This window comes from Corvus hawaiiensis, chromosome 11 (genome assembly GCF_020740725.1).
Source record: "Corvus hawaiiensis isolate bCorHaw1 chromosome 11, bCorHaw1.pri.cur, whole genome shotgun sequence".
NCBI lineage: Eukaryota > Metazoa > Chordata > Aves > Passeriformes > Corvidae > Corvus > Corvus hawaiiensis.
This window is the reverse complement of record NC_063223.1, coordinates 8637055-8656429: the sequence shown is the minus strand read 5'-3', so window position 1 is coordinate 8656429 and position 19375 is coordinate 8637055. Positions and strand designations below refer to the sequence as shown.

At 44.8% G+C, this 19375-nt stretch overlaps 1 protein-coding gene across 1 annotated transcript in view; it reads right to left on the bottom strand.

The window, feature by feature from the left end:
- LRIG1 (leucine rich repeats and immunoglobulin like domains 1) overlaps positions 1 to 19375 on the bottom strand; it is a gene marked incomplete at its 5' end in the record, with an annotated part of 90076 nt that overhangs the window by 17814 nt on the left and 52887 nt on the right. The window contains 6 exons of the mRNA XM_048315993.1: positions 250 to 330; positions 3923 to 4066; positions 8589 to 8732; positions 9552 to 9695; positions 11944 to 12087; positions 13037 to 13174. Coding sequence (XP_048171950.1) covers positions 250 to 330; positions 3923 to 4066; positions 8589 to 8732; positions 9552 to 9695; positions 11944 to 12087; positions 13037 to 13174 — 795 coding nt within the window. The remainder of the gene's footprint in view (positions 1 to 249; positions 331 to 3922; positions 4067 to 8588; positions 8733 to 9551; positions 9696 to 11943; positions 12088 to 13036; positions 13175 to 19375) is intronic.

Genomic DNA, 19375 nt, shown 5'->3' with positions numbered 1-19375 from the left:
TGCAGTATGTGGCCCCATACGTTCACCATTTTGAAAGGAAGTAATTGCCTCTACCTGCTTAGAAACATCAGTGCTTGAAAACCACATTTGCACTCTTGCAGTGAGCCTGAAAAACTACTACATCTCAGATTTTCTGTTGATTTTTGTCTTGTTCCAAGATGAGGGAGGCTGCATAAAAAGGGACAGACCCAACCCTACACAGGCACACAACAAAACTGGCTTGCAGAATTCAAGCCCAGGGATACTCACAGCTTGCTCAGGTTTTCCAGGCCAGTAAAAGCTCCATTGGTATCTTCTATTGTGCCTGAGATGTCGTTGTGGTCCAGTTCCCTGGGGAGAGGACAAAAGAGAGCTTGGAATCAGCGCCTTAGTCCAAGTGTCACTGTAACAAACAAGTGGAGGAAGCTGGAGAGTGAAGCATGAGAGCTTCCCATTTTCTCCTGAGTTACCAGAAAATGCAGAGTCCTGCAGCAAAGCAGCACTAATCACTTCTCCTGCACTGACACATGGTGGGATGGTGCAAAACAGAAAGAGCCCTAGCTGAAACCCTCTGAGACAGCTACTTTTTACCACGTAGGTTTCTGTCCATTTCTAGTTCTGTGTATCCAAACAGGAGGAGGAAGATTAAAATAAACTGCTGAAAGAAACAGCGGTCCTTAAATGCTACTACCATGAAATAACATCACTTTAGGTATTCTAGTGTATACATGTATTTGTCTATAGCTGAATCCTAGGAAGATGATTTGGTATATTTTCTACAAAGCTGCATTTTTTCTGGCAATGAACTTGAAAACTCAACAAAGGAAAGTGCCAGCATCGCTACACCAGCCTAACTTTGTGTAACCATTTAAAAAAAACCAAGAGAATTCCTTTTTCAGTTAGCTTCTTTTGGCTCTCAAATTGACCATCAATTACAAGAGCCAAAGAGGTCTGAAGAAAAACAAGCACACAGAACAAACAGAGAGATCCACAAAAGCTGTTTAAACAGTCTGTTTAAAAATCCTTCCCTCCCAGCTTTTAATTCCAGCTAGCAATGAATACCCAGCAACACAGACAGAAATTCATCATTTCCAATGCTAAGAAAAAAGAAAGAAAAACTAAATAGGCTTTGTTGGTTTTGTTACATCACTCTGATTTAAAACCTGGCAAAACCCAACACCAAAGCAAACTTCACTATCCAGATAACCCCTGAGCCTTCAGGTACTCCTTTCGCACCTTTTGAAGATGATTATCAGAATGTTTCCAGATAAAAAAATATTAAGACCAAAAAAAGAAAATCAAGTCCCCCTGCATTTTGCAACACTCTAGACACAGGCATCACAGCGTGGCTTCTGGGCTGGGCAGGACAAATACACAGTAACTCACAAGAAGGGAAAAGAAATTTAAAAGAAAGCCCCAGTTGCAATATGGGAATAGCTTTCCCTCAGCTGGCTGCAGTCTTTGCTCCTTTCGCTGCTTTAGGGTGAACTGAAGATGTGAAGGCAGATGGCCAAAAGGCACAATTCCTGGTTCTCAGCTGGCTTCAGCCTGAGACCTGAATCTCATGTCCCTGGAGAACCCTGGCCTTAGCCAGCATCATTGTGGATGTCAAGGTGATCTGTGGATTGCTCTGTGGCAAAGGGATGGACAAAAACTCAACATCCTTGTGAGGTGTGGGTGCACATAATGCTGTGGTGGCCAAAGAGATGAGTCCGGGAGACATGCTTTGATGTGCTGGAATTTCCAGCACCATCCAAGTCGGACAGGAGCAAGTAACATCCTCCTGGAGCTTAGTTTCTACATTTTCCCAACAGTTGCCAAGCCAATGTCTGTTGTTCTGTTTGTTTTTTAAGGGAAAATCCCTTCTCAGACATTTCTCCTCTTCAGTTTCACCACGGGCTGCTGGTCTTTGGAGCGGCAAACCCTTTCCCATGGCAGAGACAGACAAGTGGGAACAGCCTGTAGGAGCTCTGACACACACTTTTATTAATTGACTGCCACACATTGTGTTTTCTTGAAAAAGGGAAAGAAAATGGTACTGCTTGTTCATCCAGTGGCAACTCAAAGGTTTAGTGTTAGAAAGGAGGAATAAAAACCTTTTTAACAAATGAGTGAAAATAGAGAGAGGGAGAAAAAAAGAGTGGGGTATTTTAGCCCAGCTCTCTTTGTATTCCAACTCCTCTCCCAGCCCCTGTTGCCAATTTCCTATTCTTTCTGGCTGGCTGAGCTTGAATGCTCGAAGCCTTGTTAATCATTGTGCTCAGAGGTCTCCGGGCCTGACCTCTATTTGAATAGCTCCACATTTCAGCAGTTTCACACCCACCAAAGGCTCCCCAACAATAGCCCATAATTAAAGCATGCTCGGCTCTTTTTCTCCAGGTGCAGGACCCAATAGGCCTTTCTCTTTATTAAATTAGAGCTCGCTCACACACTCCCTCTCCATCTCCCCCCTCTGCCCTGGACATAAAAGAGGCTCCACATTCACTGCAGAGCAAAGAGAACGACCAGCTCCCCTTCCCCTCCATTTTTCTTTGGAAACCTTTAGTTCCGGTCTTGACAGCTGCCTCAGAGAGGTCCCTTTCTGAATGCTCAGTGGCTGAAAGGCTTTGGCTTAAGTTTAAAAAAAGCAAACAAAACCCAAACTCACTTTCCAGTCACTTCCTTCACGATGAACTTCAATAAAGAAAAGAGTAAGATGCAGAAAGTCCTGTAAAGAGGGGAGATCTTTCTGCTCCCATTTCCTTTTAATGACTCAGGCCACAATGGGCTTCTGAAGAGGAATAAAAGTATCAAAGTGTGGTTTTTTTCTTTTGAAGGAAGAATTAAATCAGTTTGCTGAACCCAACCAGCCTGGGAATGTGTCTGGTGCTGTCACAAGGACTGTGAGAACTTTGTGGTTTGCCAGATGAAGGTGCTGAGCCTGCAGCTCCCAGAGAGAGGAGGAGAGCAGCCAGCAGCCCTGCAGGTTCCAGTAAGGAGACCGAGACAACACAGCTGCAGAAATGGAACTGGGTTCCTCATCTTCTGACGTTCATAAGACAAGCCCAGATGTACTTCAATCTAACGCAGCTTTTGGGTTAACAGTGCACAATGGTACAGCTGCATCCCACAGAAAGTCACACTGATCTGTCTAATGGGCTCTACTACTCCTAAAACCTTACAAGCTGGTATTTGGATTAGCAAGCTCATTTCCAGTGTCACATTTCCAGGTATTATATTGTGTGAGTGGCTTTAAAATAAAAGTCTGTGGTAAATGGCCACAGCCAGCACTGGATGGATCATTTTGCAATTCAGTATTAAGGCACACGAAACTTTGCCCTTGGCAACTTTTTGGTTTTTCAGGGTTTACCATGAAAATCAGAGCACAGAACATTTCATGAGCCCAACTGCATTAAAGACTTCCAGTTACTTGCATGGTACCTCCAAAAGCTTCTTATTTCTATGACTGGATTGAAGACTGAGTGAAGCTTCCTGTGTTGTTACACTTCTGGTACAGTCAGACCCCAAGCCCAACTTCTACATTGCTTTGTTTTGCCATTGCTTTTTTCTTAACATCATCTTACCCCATAATTTTGTATTTAATATTCAGTTTTTTCTAAAAAAAGTAATAACACAGAAGTGCTCAATAGCACATTTAAGAGGATATTCAAATTTCCAGTGTTGCCAGTGGAAGGAATCATTCCCTGCTCCTTTTGAGTGCAGAATAACCCAAAAGAAACTAATCTTTTCTAAGCATTTCAATTAAAGTCAATATGATAGCATGAAAAATACTGCTGTTAGCTGCAGGAATGGGACCTCAGGGATTTCTGGTCTGCTGAGGTGGTTTCAGAAACCTGAAACTGCCAGACATGGCACCCAAGGCACCTCCAAAGCAGAACCATTCAGCAGAACACAAACTGGAGGGAACATGAGTGTGGTCTGACAAAAGCTCAGAGCAACTTACAGGACACGTAAGTTTTTGAGTCCCCTGAAAGCACCTTCTGCAATATGATTGATGGAATTGTGGCTCAGCCGTAGCACGTGCAGTCCCCCGAGGTCTGCCAGGCTTCCCTCATCCAGCCTTGTCAGGTTGTTGTAGGAGAGTATCCTGAGGAAAAAAAGGAAACAACAGCCCTTGTCAATCCATCTGGTATTTTCCAAACTCCTCTGAGCCAACCAGTGCCTGCCTCCCACAACCACCTTACACGAGGTGAGGTACTGGCTGCATACATAACAGCTGGATGAGGAAATAAGACTGCAGCCTGCAAGTATTGCCACAAGATACCCATTGGGAAGCCTGGATGACACTAAGGGAGCAGGAGGCAGTTGGTACCCAGCTATGGGGAAATTTTCTGTGCATTCTACAGAGAGAGGCTGCCCCAGAAGTGACAAAGACCAACAACCTAACACACACACTGTCAGCTACAGCAGGGATGAGCTTCTCCTGCTCCCATGCAGCTGGGTGAGGGTCTGGGAGTGCCACCCCTCTGTCCCCACAGGTACAGGCAACACTCAGATGGCTGTGTTCAATCCTCACTTCCATTTGGACTCCCTCCGAGGCTTACAGGGAAAAGCAGGCCCTGTTCCCCACACCCTGTGAGGTGCAGAGTGATGTCACACAGATGGATTTTGGAGTTCACACACGCTCTTGGCAGGGTCCAGATTTCTGTACTCAGGAGGCGTCTTATCGTTCTGCACTTGTGCACAGCAAGCCCCAGGCTCTGGGTGTGGGTGCCTCTGCTCCACCCCAGTCCAGAGCCAAAAGCATTTCACCACAAGGCAATTGAATGCTTCTTTTCACGCACAGAAAGGAGGTGTCTATAGTAAACCAGCCACCTTTCCTTCCTCCCACTCCCCTTTGTCAAGAAGCATTGTTTGCCTTAAATCCTCTCCACTTACAAGAGACTATTGGAGGGTTGGTTTTTTTCCTAGTTTTCCATCTATCTCTTCCCCTTGCCTGTATTATCTCTGGTGTGGGAGATTGTTTTTAAACACTACTCCTGCTGCAGTTTGGAAGCTGGCAGGAAGGCAGCTGCTTTTCTCTCCCAGCAAGGTGCAGATGAGGCTTTGGAGACGTGACACTGAGGGCAGGCATTGGGAAGCTACAAGCCACTGCAGTCTCCTCACACACTGTGCAACGACCTTCTATCCAGAATAAAGCCCTGCTGTGGAAAGCCAGCTTGGACTGTCGAATGAGGGACCTCTCAGAGTAGCAGCAGGCACCAGATTTTCAAAACAACCTTCTTAGTGACCGGGACGTACAACTCACTTCAAAAGATATGACGGTTTGGGCTGCTCAACTTTTGAAAAAGTGGAGTTAGGCAGCTTTGAACAAGCACTGAAATCTTTCACTGTATGGACAACAAGAAAAAAATTTCACTGAGTTTGAAACCTCCAAATTCCTCTTCTAGTACTGCCTGTTAATGAGTCTGCTTAAAAATGTGTCTAGAGCTTGCATGAAATTCACTGCAAAGCCAAAACCTAAGTCAAAACAGACACATACTCCAAAGCACTGAGAGCGTCATTTACTTGGCAAATGTGCAATCTTTTAGCTGTGTGAGTGGGCAGAGGGCAAGCTCTGGAGAAAATTCAGCAAAGATTAATGAGTTTGAAGGTATGGGACAACATACCTTCATTCCTAAAGAAGCTATAGTGTTAGTTATGAAGAACTGGCATCTGGTCAAAATTATGTCTTCACCTGCGATTAAAGAATTTGGCTTAAAAAAAAAATTGTTCAAAGTAATCCTAAACCTGACTGAGAAAATATATAGTTCCTTTTGATTCTACACATAAGAGTTCCTGCCACAACTGGTGAAGGCACATTCCCTCTGTTTGTTCTGATGTCACCCCAAGATGGACAGACAGCAGCAGGACTTGGAGACTCTCTCAATGGTGTCACCACATGGAAGGTTCCAGGAGCGATTGCCCCTGGCGGTGGCTTCTTCAACATTGGGCTCTGCTTCCTGCCACAGGACAGGCCAATTCGCAAAACATCAGGTTTCCCCCCTCAGCAGTGTGGATTATCTGGTTGAGAGAAGCCAGCAGATCTCTGCTGCTTCCCTGACCTTGGCATCTCTCTACCAGTGAGAAATCACTGGAATGAATAAATGGCAATGTTTGTCTACACAACCCTTTTGGCAAGAAGTGGGAGAGCAGCTCCCTGAGCACCATGCCAAAACTGGTACAGAAAGGGGTTAACCAGAACCCTGTTGTGCAGCTGGGGCTGCTGCTGCCAGCCTGTTCTGGACCAGGTACATCTGACATACTTCATTCCCATTGACCAAGCTACAGGTAAAAAGGGAGAGACCCAGCAGGCAAGGCACCATTTACCTCTGATGAAATCCTGTGCTCCCACTGTGGTTTTTTCCATGATACTGATGCTCTAGCACCTGACTGGTGAATACAATCAGCCCTTTCTCATGCTCATAACAAGGCAAGTGCTTTCTTTCCTTGTCAGCTTTTAAATCAGACCAGAGCCTTGGGGTCACATTTTGTCCCAGCAACTGAATGAGAGAAAACTCCTCCTTCAGATGACCAACTCCCTCCTTAGAAGACTTTGAAATTCATTCCCTGTACAACCACAGGGTTTTCTGGTAACTGAAACCCAGTAGATTTAGCAACAGTGGAGGTGAGCAAGGATCTTTCCATGAGGAATGAAACATACACAGATAACAAAGTGCAAGAGTCAGTCTAGATGTATCTATGGCTTCCTTTCCTCACCCTTGAATTTCAGCACAGACCTCTTCTACAGGTACTCTCTGGCTGTGGGAGTTTCAGTTTGGAGATCTGATGGCTCCCTGCAGCAGCCTTACCCTAAAGGCAACACCTGCAAGAGCTTGTAGTACTTTGCGGGGATGTGCTAACACCCACACAATCACCTTTCTCATCTCTGTGACTGTGTCTCTGGCCTCAAACGGCAGCACAATCCTGCCTGGCAGATCAGGCACACCCCAGTGGCTCATACCACCTCACACCACCGGGCATTTTCCAAATCTACCCCATCCTGCACCAGCATGAGTGAGGCCTGCACCCGAGTTTCTGCAATTACTGCTTCTAAGACAGGACAGCTCACTGTTAGAACTGCATGTTGGATGAGATCCCAATCTGTACCTGAGAAAAAGGACTCAGCATGACATGCAACTCCAACCTAAACCTTGAGGGTTTGCAAGACAGTGTCAGGTAGAGAAGACAAGCTTAGCCCTGAAAGGTGCAGACGGGCTTTACCCATCCCATCTAACCCAGGCTGAAGTGAAGCTCAGCACAGGCACCAGATATTTGGTCCTGAGAGCAGAAAGCTCTCAGAGCTGTGCAGTACAGCAATCTGCATTTGGCTGTTCCAAGGATTCAACTGTAAGTGCCTTGGCAAGGCAGGTTCGCCTTTTTTTGATGCTTCAGATTTTAGCAAACCACAGAGCACAGTTCCAGTTCTGATCTCTTGCCTTGAAGATCTCTCCATTAACACTGCCTTACTCTAGCAAAATATCATGTGAGTCGATCTACACATGAAGGAACTGCAGCTGTCCACAGAACTGTGTCAGGCACGTGCAGTTCTGCAGCAATTTGAAAAATTAGGTAATTTAACAATCACGCATGTATTTCACTAAAACCAAAAATAGAGTACTTCCTTGTGCCCCCAAAAAATAACCAACGCCTGAACGAATGATTTGGGTTCAACAGAAGATCACAGGGCTGGCATGTTAATTCTAAACTTAAAGAAATTACATGTGTCATGTCCACCTATCTCTGAATCCACAGCCCAGAAGTTTCGGGACTCACAGCTGAGTGGGCACATACCAACCTCTAGTAGGAGAGCAGAGTGAGACCTCTGGCAGCAGGAAGCTGCTTTGCTATTCTGCTTTTTGGTGGATAGGAGAATCCCTAACAACATCTAACATTTCCCTGCACCAAGCAGAATGAATTCCAGTTCCACTGACCACGTGTCAAGTTCTCCAAAGAAAAAAGTGAATCTTTCCACAGTCCCACCAAGGGGATAACAGCTACTTCTGTAAATACTGCAGGCACCCATGTGTGTCTCTTCAAAAAGGCTTTGAGCAGTGTCACAGACCCAGAAGACACTCTTGTGGGGCTGCCCTCAGCAGCAAGGCTTTCTTTCATTTATCAGGCTGTATTCACAGCTGGAAACCTCAGGAGAGCAAAGCCAATGTATTTACTTTTCAGCAACTGAACCCTACAGAAAGGATGAAGTGTAAACAGGAGAAATAAGGAGAACTGCCTTTAAAGGGCCAAATCTTTGCTGGTTGAAAGCATGATTGTTCTTTGTAAATACAGAAGATAAAGCAAAGCTTCCTTCAGGCTGCAGAGTTATTTTATGGCAAGTTACAAGTCTTGTAACTCGCTAGCTAAAAATGCTGGCAAGCCACAGCTCATAAGCTCTCCAGGTCTTTGGGCACTATGCATTTTTAGTGGGTTCTAGCCTTTGTTTCTGGTGCAAATGTATTTTAACCAGATGCTCTGAAGGTTGTAACATCATAAATAACAAGGGCATCACTTAGGAACCTGCAGTTCCTGCATTTCTACAGGTTGATACAGTGGGAGCTGTAAGCCTTGAGAAAATTCCTTACTCCCATCTCTCCTGCCAACATTACACAACACAACAGAAACCAGCTTACAGCTCATGCAGCTTCTGGCAGAAGCTCCAGCCATCGGGGTTGATGCGGGATATGGAGTTGTTGCTGAGGTGAAGCTGGTGCAGAGAGGAGAGGCCATAGAGAGAGCCACTGTTCACTTCTGTCAGGCTGTTATATTCCAGATGGCTGTGGAAAAAAATCAGAAGGAATTGACAGATAAGCAGCACTGGTCAAATGCTGAAAGAATTTCCAAAAATAACTGGGATTTTTGCCATTCGTACACACCTTCCTGCATACCCATGGACACAAGTGTGGGCATTTCTTGTCAAACAAAGGATAGAAATTCAAGGATAACACAAAGGAAATACCCAGGAGGAGATGTGACTGCAGAGAGAAGCTCCACTGCAAATAAACCGGGCTTAAAGCATCCCATTCAAGTTTGTATTTGCAGAGTCTCAGCTGTGTGACAGCAGCACCCAGAAATATGCTGCCTTCATCATCTGGGACCTTGCAAACACACCTAAAAGCCAAGTGTGTTGGAAGCTTCAGGTATTTCTCTGCAACTTCTAATCAATATTCTCTGGTATGGAAAGAAAACATCACTAAGAATGGCCAGCTTGGTTTCCAGGTATCCCAAGAGGTAGAATAATCCTGTCTGCAACACAGAGTTTCCATATATCAGTCAAAACAAATTTGCAGAAGCCAGATATTTAAAGACCAATTGAGATCAATGCTGATTGTTCAAATAGTCAGACTTTCAAAGGAATAGTGTCACAGCTTAAAAAAACAATGCTCTTTTTATTGAACACCTGGTGAAGCAGTGAGCTTTTTTAAACTGCAGGTCAACTAAACAGCTGGTGCAGCAACTCTGAGCAAGCAGGACAAAGAAAGAAGCACGAGAAGTGGAATAGGTGTCCACAGATCTCTGCTAAAACGAAGAGAAGGATGTGACAGCAGCTGAAGCTGAGGCTGTTTAAGGGAAAAGAGCCCATTTCTCCAACTTACAGAATCTGCATTTTGGCTAGTCCCCAGAAAGCCCCATCAGTCAATTTGCTGATGTTGTTGCGCTGGAGTTTCAGGACTTCCAGGCTGTCCAGTCCCTGGAACGTCAGGCCTTCAATCAGGCGGATGCGATTCCGGTTCAGCTCCCTAAAATCACCAAGGCCATACAAGTTTATTAAACCCCAGTCCTTTCTCACGAATTCATCTGTGCAGCACACAATGGGGACAGCAATGCCAACAACTCCTCTGTCAGTGGTTCCCAGGAGACAGCAGAAGGGCACCGGAAACTTTCAATCCAAGAGCTATGCAGGAAAGGCAGCTGGGTGCGATCGCTTAAACAAACTCACCCTGGGACAGACTTTCACTACAGAGAAATAACAGAGTGCAGCAATTCCTCTTCATCCCTCCTCTCTCTGCATTTCTTTTAAGCCATTGATCCTTCTCATCAATTTTCACACTTCATCCTCCCTCAAGCGCAGACACCATTTGAACCAGAACACTCAAACGTCGGCATTATTTCCCTTACAACCCATTGTTTTTACAGGACTTGTAATTGTCCAGTAAAAAGGTGCTCTGAAACATGCAGGTGCCCCAAAAGGGTGGGCCCAAGAGGAAACTTTATGGCCAAGTTTGAAAGGAAAGCTTTCAGTTTTCTGACAAATGTCACTTTTTTTTTCTACTATCAGAAACTAATAAAGAGTGAAAGAAGTTGTTTCCAATAACAATGTAGTCTTACTATTTTCTGTGTACAAAGATTTCCAGCCTGGTTCATTAAATTTATTTTTAGTTTCCATGGGTGGGGAAGGACCCCTAAATGTTGGCAATATCTTTTTTCTGAATAGCAATATGAACATCATAACAGCACACTTTAGCAACCTACATCAGTCTTATGGATTGCTTGACCCACATATACCAGGTGAAAATCCAATTCTGTAAAATCAGTGGAAAACTTCAACACCATGCACTAAAAGCTGAAGCTGGAGCTTTTAAAATTGATACTTTTCCACACATACAAGATTAAGCTAAAGATAGTTCCCTATTCAGTGTTTGTGTTGAGGAAAATGGTGGAAGTTACAACATCCGAACTTGTTTTGGAAAAGATGAAGAAGCCATAGAGACTTTAAGCTTACTTTTCAACTGCCTAAAAAAACAATGTTGAACTTGCACTCAAGTTGAGTGTAATTAAAGTCAAGTAAGCAATAAAGATTTTGCAGGCCTAAAGTCCCTTGTCGTGCTGCATTTCCTGGGCTATTAGTGAAACAGGCTTTGCCAGGAAAAGAACTGTACACAAATTCTACAACACACCAATCTGGATAACTTGCAATTCATTCATGTTTATCTGTAGAGTTAAACAACCAGCTCTGAGGCTGTCATTAAGAGTACCAATTACTCCATCTCTCAGTGCAAGCTGTGTTCCTAAACAGACTGAGTTGTTTTTATTACAGCTCTGCACATGATGCAGTCAAACACAGTGAATTAGAAGCCCTCACTCAATGGACAGTAACTTCCAACTGAGAGGCGACAGACTTTTCAGATGCATATGCTATTGTGTCCCCCTATCCAATCCCAAACTGGCCATAAATCCTGCATGTATGCAGACACAAAGGCACACACATTCCTTGGGCACACCCTGGCTTAAGGATTTGTCTCTCAGTCAAGAGGTTGCCACTTAGAGGTGCAAGTTCCAACAGCATTTGTGGACTTCATGTTAACAGACAGAGGTGGACCTCCTGCCTATCAAATTTGATGGAAAGATTGCAAGGAGCCTTAGTCTGTGCCCGTTTCTCCAACAGCAGCAGAAGGGAAAAGCTCAACCATTAGTGCTACTTTTTTACACATGAAGCACGTTTATAGCTGCAGATATCTGCGTGTCCCCATGCAGGCAGAACAACAACTGTGTGTGTGTTAACTCATCTGAGCTGCAATTTTCTCTGCCCAAGTATCACCTCACAGTTTAACAACCTTCCCTCACTGCTTTTTTATTGTCACATAAAGATACCTGTGTGGTCTTGAAACGCTAACATGGCAGCTGAGTTCTGTCATTCTCAATAGAAACGTCTTGCAAACCTCTCTTACACCACAGACACCAGCAACTTGCAAGGGAATGGGTTAGTCTCACTCTGTCAAGTGCAAAAGATGCTGATGTCTGCTGCAGCATTTCTCCCTCCCTCCCCACCTGATCCAAACAATGGCCTGAAAAGCCAAGAGCTACAAGACAAAAAGGACCCTCTCCCAGAGTGCCTTACTAGAAGCTGGCAGAGGACTGCTGCAGACTGGATTCTACATTTTATAGATAGTAGGTGAGGAAGGGTGACATTCGGTGTGCATATCCCCACGGACATTTTGACTCCATAAAGTGTGGCTGAGCTTAATTAAAGTGGACATTTGTACTCACAGTTGTATTAGCCTGGGCAGCCTGAACGCCTTGACAGGAAGCTGAGTGATCCTGTTTTTACTCAGACGAAGTGTTAGCAGGGACCGTGACAGGCTATCAAAAGCACCAGGCTCCAGGGTGCTGATTCTGTTGCTCCCCAGGTAGCTGCAATAAATCACAGCAGAAAAATGAACAGTTCTGTCAGAAATCAGCTTTTATCAGCATTTAGTTGGTCTCCAGACAAGCTGGTGAAACTAGAGAGATGGCTTCAAACCAGCTGGATTTCTGTCTGCACAAAGGGCACAGGGCCTTTCCCAGAGCCTGTGATGAATGTGGAGAATTGCTGGGCACTTCCAAAGAGCTCCCTGACATCCTCCTACTTGAACAAGGCAATCAGGAGTGGAAGCCAGAAACTGGAGACTATTCCAGTGCAGGATGATGCTATTCATTCCCCATTTTCACCTCAGTATCTGTCCCAGAGGTGTTTCTTATTTAGATCCCAGTCTTAGCCACAGGGGGCTGTTTTTGCAGGACAACAGGCAAACATCAGTCACACCACCACTCTCTTACACCCTCTTGCAACCAGGAGCAGAAACTTGGGTGTAAACTTTAATGCAGGCAGACTATTTGCTGCACCTCTTCAAAGGTACCTAAAATACAGATTATTTTATGTCTCTCTGAATAGGCAAACATCCTGGGGGGGGGGGGGGGGTGTTATTCTGCTTGACCCCATTTTCTTCAAATAATCAGAGACATTTCTGTTCTCAATATTCCGAAGCCACTTTAATGATGAAATAGTTGTTCTCTCTCCACTCTCCTTGATGCACATGGGTTTGCAGTTGTAAAGACACCCACACCTGAAGGATGAAGGATACCTTTTCTCTGCAACACAATTAATAATAATCTGCATTCTTTATAGCTACATCAGAAACAGCACTCAAAAAATAACCTGACAATAGTGACAATATGCTGCCTTCTAGCTCTCCTTTGCACTTAAAATCCTGACAAAAAATCCCATACTTCTTATGTTCATTACTTCTTTTTTTAAAGGTTTGAGGCCCTTTTCTCTGCTGTGGTAACTCAACAAAAGCAGTTCCCAACAAGAAAAACTCACAGCTCCTTTATGTGAAGTCCCTGTGGAAAGCAGCCGTTTCGGATTTCCGTGATGTCATTGAAACTCAGGTCCAATGTTTCCAGGGTAACGTAGGGCTGCAGTTGACTGGCTTCAATGCTGCGGATCCTGTTGTGATGCCTGAAACAGTCAGGAGGAGAAAAAGAGACTATTTAGTTCTCTTAGAAAAACAGAAAGAATATCCGAGGCTGCAGCAGGCCCCCAGGCTGGCCCCGAGTTTGTACACTCAGAGTTATGGTGAGTTTTCAACAGCTGTCTGAGGAGAAACCCACTCCAGAGAGACATTCCCTAATCCCCTCGCTGCTCCTCTGGCTAGAGACCAGCTCACAGGTATCTGCAGGCTTCCAGACACTTTTTTCCTTCTACAGAACCCTTCACTCCACTCATCAGTTTTTCTTCCATTAAGCTGGGCTCGTTCTCCTACAAGCCTGCACTTCCAAACTGGATTTGTTACATGCAAGGACTACAGGGCTGGTTTTGAATCCCAAAGGCAAGGAGTGCAGATCAGTGGTTTAACCAACCTGCCAAGGCTTTATTCAGAGAATGGGACTTTCAGAGAAGGAAACAAATAAGTAAATACAAACTCAACAGAAGTTACATAACATTCTTAATTCCTAAGTATTCTTCTGAAAATTCCCATCTTTGCACTATGTTACAACAATTTGTAACACACAGAAATAAGAAGTCTTGCAAATGTTCTTGCAGGCGTTTCCTCATCTTTTGCTACTTTTGTCCCACTGTAGGATTAGGACAGCTCTGCAGTGCCAGTGCCTGCCCGAGCACCGACTGCAGGATCAGACCCTGCACTCACCTGTGTTTGTTGCCTTACCAGGACAGCCTGAGGGATTCAATCTAAGGTTTTCCTTTTGAGAAGGTCCTGCCAACTGCCCTCAGGGCTTCCACAGCCACTGAACAGTTAAATACCTTTAACCTTTAGACTTCATCTGTATTCAACAAGGTCTAAGTAAAAATCACCCTCCCACCGAGTTCTTTCCTCTGACTCCTTTCTGGCCTGAGTCAGTAGAGAACAGTAATCAATTAAAAAAATACATTGTGCATTAGTCACAGGAGGCAGAGCACATGCCTGATGTGAATTTAGACCAGTCACTGATATTAACTGGCAAGGCTTTGAGTGAGGCACTCCAAACGGAGACACTCACCAGACACTTGGGAACTTGCTGAATAATAAGAGATAGTAGAGAGAGTTCAGACAAGTCCTGTGCCTTAATCCATCCAGCTACCTACTGGGTAAGCAGAGGAGGGGACAGCAGCCAATGAAAGCACTCCTGAATGCAAGTCCCAGCTCCCCTGACAGAGCATCAGCTCTTTGAAACGAAAAACTGAGGGATGTCCAACCACAGCCTTTCAGGCACTGAAGCTCACAGCTGTTTAGGAGCCCATCTTCTCCAGCTTCACCCCCATTCAAGGCTCTCCCAGTGGTTCAGACAAGCCCCTTTTGAAGAAAACCTCCTCCCTTTGGCAGCAAATGGCAACAGCACATGTCATGGGACCTGCTCCCCACACCGTGATCTGCTCCTTTACCCTCCCTGTTATTAAAACCAGATTGTTTCACCACAACATTTGCTGGTGTCCGCAACAGGAAAACTGTAAAATCTGCAACCCCAGAACAAGTTACTTTTGGGAGACTCACCCTTTAAACAGCCAGCACATGGCCCTGGCTTAACGCTGGGGAAACAGGCACAGAAAAACTACTTTGACTGAAGAGTTTAAATGATAATTAATTCAGTGCAGGCCCAGAAAACATTAAGGATAAATTTTACAGCTCCATAGCAGTGTGCTGCTAATACAATGCAACAAGGTGTCAAGAAAAATCAAAGGAAAGTCATAATTTATGTCTCCAAACTGGTTATTCCATGGGTTACTGGCACACAGGTCTCCACAACCACAAACTGTTTCAAAGGCAATGACATGGCTGCTATCCAAATGACCAATATTCATTTACAGCTAGGAATAAAGTCTGAATTTTCACATCCATGCACCTAGTAGAACAGAGGTACACTGAATTTAGAGTACAGGGAGACTAAAATACAGGAAAAATCACTATACCCAGAATTTTGTGACCTCCATTAACTAAACACATGGACAAGAGGAATTTCTTTCCCCCCAGGACTAGTTTCTTTTTCAATTAACTTGATCAGTAGAATCACAAGTTTAGAAATTTTAATCTTTTTTTCCTCCTCAAAAGAAGAGCGCCCATTAAATGTGTGTCCAAGCCTGATTCAGGAAAGGACCTCAATACAGACATAACTGAAAGCAAACCACGAGCACATTTTCTGGAGCTCTCCTGAAGCAGGGGCTGTGAGTTCAGCTCTGATCTCATCTAAGCTGTGATGGCTGAGATGAATCTGGCTGTAAATTAACAGGAAATGAAGGCTTGTACAAATGAACATGGAGAATCTATAAATCACCTGACAATCCCTGCACAGGGCAGTTAAGTCTGCAAGGGACTGAGAGCACAGAGTGAATTTGGACATGAAATGCTCTTCAGAAGCCAATGTTATTTTTTTGGAGTATTAATATTTCTGTGCTTTGGTTGCTCAACATATATCCACTGTGCCCGCCTGCCAGATCTCCCAGCCCGTCCCAGAAGACAGACTCGAAGAAGGGAAGAAAAGGACAGGAAAGAACTATTTTGTTTGAGCCACATTCGCAGTTTCCAGGTGACTTCTGTTTGCCTCTTACTTTTCATGTGCTGCAGCTGGCAGATGAGATGGATACGTTATTTTACACAGGAGAAAAACTGGCTCCTTTCTCTCCATCTTCCCATCTCCTTCAAACATGGGCTGACTCCAAATGTAACTCTCAGCTCCAAACACCATGCCGGGCCAGTCCCAGCTGGGGAATGTCAGACAGTTCGCTGCAAAGCACTGCACCATCTCAAAGCACTGCACTTCAAACAAAGCCTGTGACTTTTCCTATACACAGCATGTGATATGAAGGCAACATCACCCAAACCTTTTACTAGCTTGATTACAATTTATTTTTCATTCTTTTGTTAAGAGCCCAAATGTGATTTAACCCTTACTCTTACTACTTGGATCCTCTCAGCTCTCCTGCCTTTGTTCCCCTGTTCATCGCAAGGGTGTTTTACAGAAAAAAAAGGACCAGCAATGTTATGAATTTGCCTCTCCCCTTTATCACTGACTGGAAAAGGGCTGGATTTTTCCCAACCACTTCACACTGGGTTGGCTTCAAACGTGACAGATCAGATTTTAGTACCAATTGCCAAAACCAGGCGTTAAAGCACAAATAATTGGTGCTTGCACAACCAACACCTCCAGGTGTCTTTTCCTCTCCCCACTCCTTAGGCATCACAGCCTGGAAACAGCTTTCCCTGCCTCACTTCAGCCAGTGTTACCTCAAGAGTATACAATGACAGGGCTTCAATGTGAGATTGTGCAATTAGAGCCTGGAGTGGGAGCCAAGTCTCTTGGTTTCTATTCCCAGCTCTGGCACCGACTCATCTGCCTTGGGCAAGTTAACCCCTCTCTACCTCTGGCTTTCCAATGTGCATGGAAAAGGACTATCCAGCTAGGATAATGCAGCCTGTGCTGAGGACTGAAAATCCAGAGTGAAAGAAGCTCAAGTGAAAAAGAAATCATAGGAACTAAGGAGCCCGTCCAAGTCCATTTAGGTTTGTTTATGAATATGGGAGGATCTGGCTAAAACAACTGAACTTCCAAGTTCATACCCAACGTCATTCCCAGAGACACCTCATCTGCAGCTAATGCAGACCTGGAACTGTAACACCTCCATGCCAAGCTAAGGTAACTTGGAGTCAGCAATGATCACTTTTACACTCTGTACACGTGGCACTTGTTCAGGAACTTCTTCATCCTCGGGTCAGCACCAGCTACGGCCGCAGAGGGAGAGGAGAGCTGGGCAGAGCTGCTCCAGCCCCTCAGTTTAACCCGCCTGAATCCCAGTTCAACACCCTGAGGTAGCACAGCCTCTTAGCCCTTGCACTTTGCACCGCCCTTGGACAGACTTCTTGGGCTTACAGGAGATTTGGACTAACCTCAGCCAGTTCTTTGCTGAACCAAGCCCATGAGGACCCCATGAGGAAGCAAACGCGCGCTCTCTGCTCCTCTGGGCTGAGAAAAACAAGCAGAACGTTCCAGCGAAGCCAAAGCGTGTTTGGGTTTGCTCTCTGTCGGGAGGGAGCTGAAGGGGGCGGCAGGAAAATAACAGGTGGCGCAAAGTCAAAGGCTTGCAGCATTTCCAGGAATCTCAGCTTGTATTTTAGAGGTAAAGTTACACTTTAATCCCGATGTGTTTCCTCATTTGAAGCGTCTTTGTGAATATTTATTTGATAAACAGGCTGTGAAACATTTTCCACCAGACCTAACAGGGGAAGAATTCACCTTCCTCTTTGCAGCAAGCAAGGAGAAACGCCACTCAGTTTAATTTATACTGTAGCTTCAAACTCCTCGCATGAAATGGATGCAAAGAGCAGCACAAACACATTCCTTTGCTGTTTGAGCCACATTCACTCCCCCCAGGTGCTGCCCACTCGAAAGCTGACAGCGGAAAATCCAAGCAAGCAGACCCCCGGATGGGAATGCGTGAGGGGCTTGGCATTGCATTTAAATCAGCCCAAAACCTCCTGGTTTAGAGAGAGCTTGAATTAAGGCTGCCGTAGCTGCTGCGAGTCTGCAGCGCAAATGTTCGGTGTGAAGGGAGGCTAAAGTCAGGGAGAAGTCACATGCTTGGCCTTCATGTAGTGTCAGCTTACAGATCTGGCCGGGCTCACCAGAGAAAAAGGAAAGCTGTAATACAGCAAACCTATTAAACCAGCACCTGTTATAGGCATCAAAAATAAAATCGAGCTTCTAAAGAGGGGCTCCACACCTCGGGCAGGGTTCTGTTAATATGCCAGCACATTTTCAAAATTAGCGTACGAGGGAGATCACAGGACTAGAAAGAGATAGGATAGATTTAAAACGTTCAGGGTTTGGTTAGTATTTCCATACTGACAAAGTATTGAAGTAATGAAATGCTGGAATCAGAGTGAGTTATGGGGTTTGCTACTGAAGGACAGGCAAGGTTTGGTGCCAGAGACTGGCCACGCAAAGAGAGGGACTTCAAAGGCAGAGTAACCGGAGATGGATCACATACACTGTGACTAACACATGCCTGGAACTACCTGCCCTCCTCCTCCTCAGCTCAGAGGAGATGGAGATCCAGTACTGATCCTCCTAGAAACACAGAAGATCAAAGACATGGATTCCTAAGCTTTCACCTTACATGATTTGCCATTTGATTTTAGCCCATCACTCACTACACAAACTCAAAAAATGATAAATAAAATCATGGTTTCAGAGTAGAGTGCAATGCAATTGCCTGAGCAATTTTCCTAACAGGCAAGGAGGGTAACTGATAATCTGGAAGATGAATTTGTCTTTACAACAGCAGCAACATCAATGTTTCTGCTGTTCCTGGTCACCTTATTACAGTCAATAATCGGAGATCTCTTGAGTGATTTTTATTAACGTATGGAAAGAAGGAAGGGGAAGAATGTCATCAGGACCTGCACATCAGCTTTGACTCAAAGTTCAAACAATTTATCAGTGCAGAACTTCTTATATGATTTTAACATTTTATTTATAAATTTTACTTCCAAAGACTTATTTCAGAAAAATTTTTTCCTCTACTGTAGCCTGTGAAATGTCTGCCTTGGAGTAGAGTGAAGCCACCTCTGCAGCAGAAGATGAAGTAAACATGCAGGTGACATGCTGGAAGTCTGTGCCACATCATCCTCTAGCTCTTCATATGAGACCTTCCCAGAAAAACTGAACTGGCTGTGCATGAGCCCTCACACTTCCCAAGTGCTCTGGAAACCCCCACTAGTTGTCTGACACTTTGCATTGTCTTATCAGCCTTTCCAGAATAATCCATGAGGCACAAGATTTTGGACTGTCACAAGAATGTGTATTTTTATCCAGCACAAACACACTGTATGTACTTATGGGAACGGCCCCACTGTCCTTTCAGAGTAAGGCTGCATGGGTTATTGTTTGGACAGGAAGCAAGGATGCATGGAAGCAGCCCCCACTTTTCTCAGATGCTCTGAATCACTCCTTCCCCTGAGGAATCCTGGTAGATTCCCAGGCTGTCACAGATACAGCTCTGTTTGTTCAGGTGCTGGCTGCACACACAACAAGAGCAGAGCAGTGGCAGGCCAGGCAGCCACTGCATTTTAGGGTCAGCCACACAAAAAAAAAACCAACCCAAAAAACATCACCCCCAAAAAGCCCAAAACCGGAAAACCAAACCCCAAACAACCAAAAAAAGCCACCT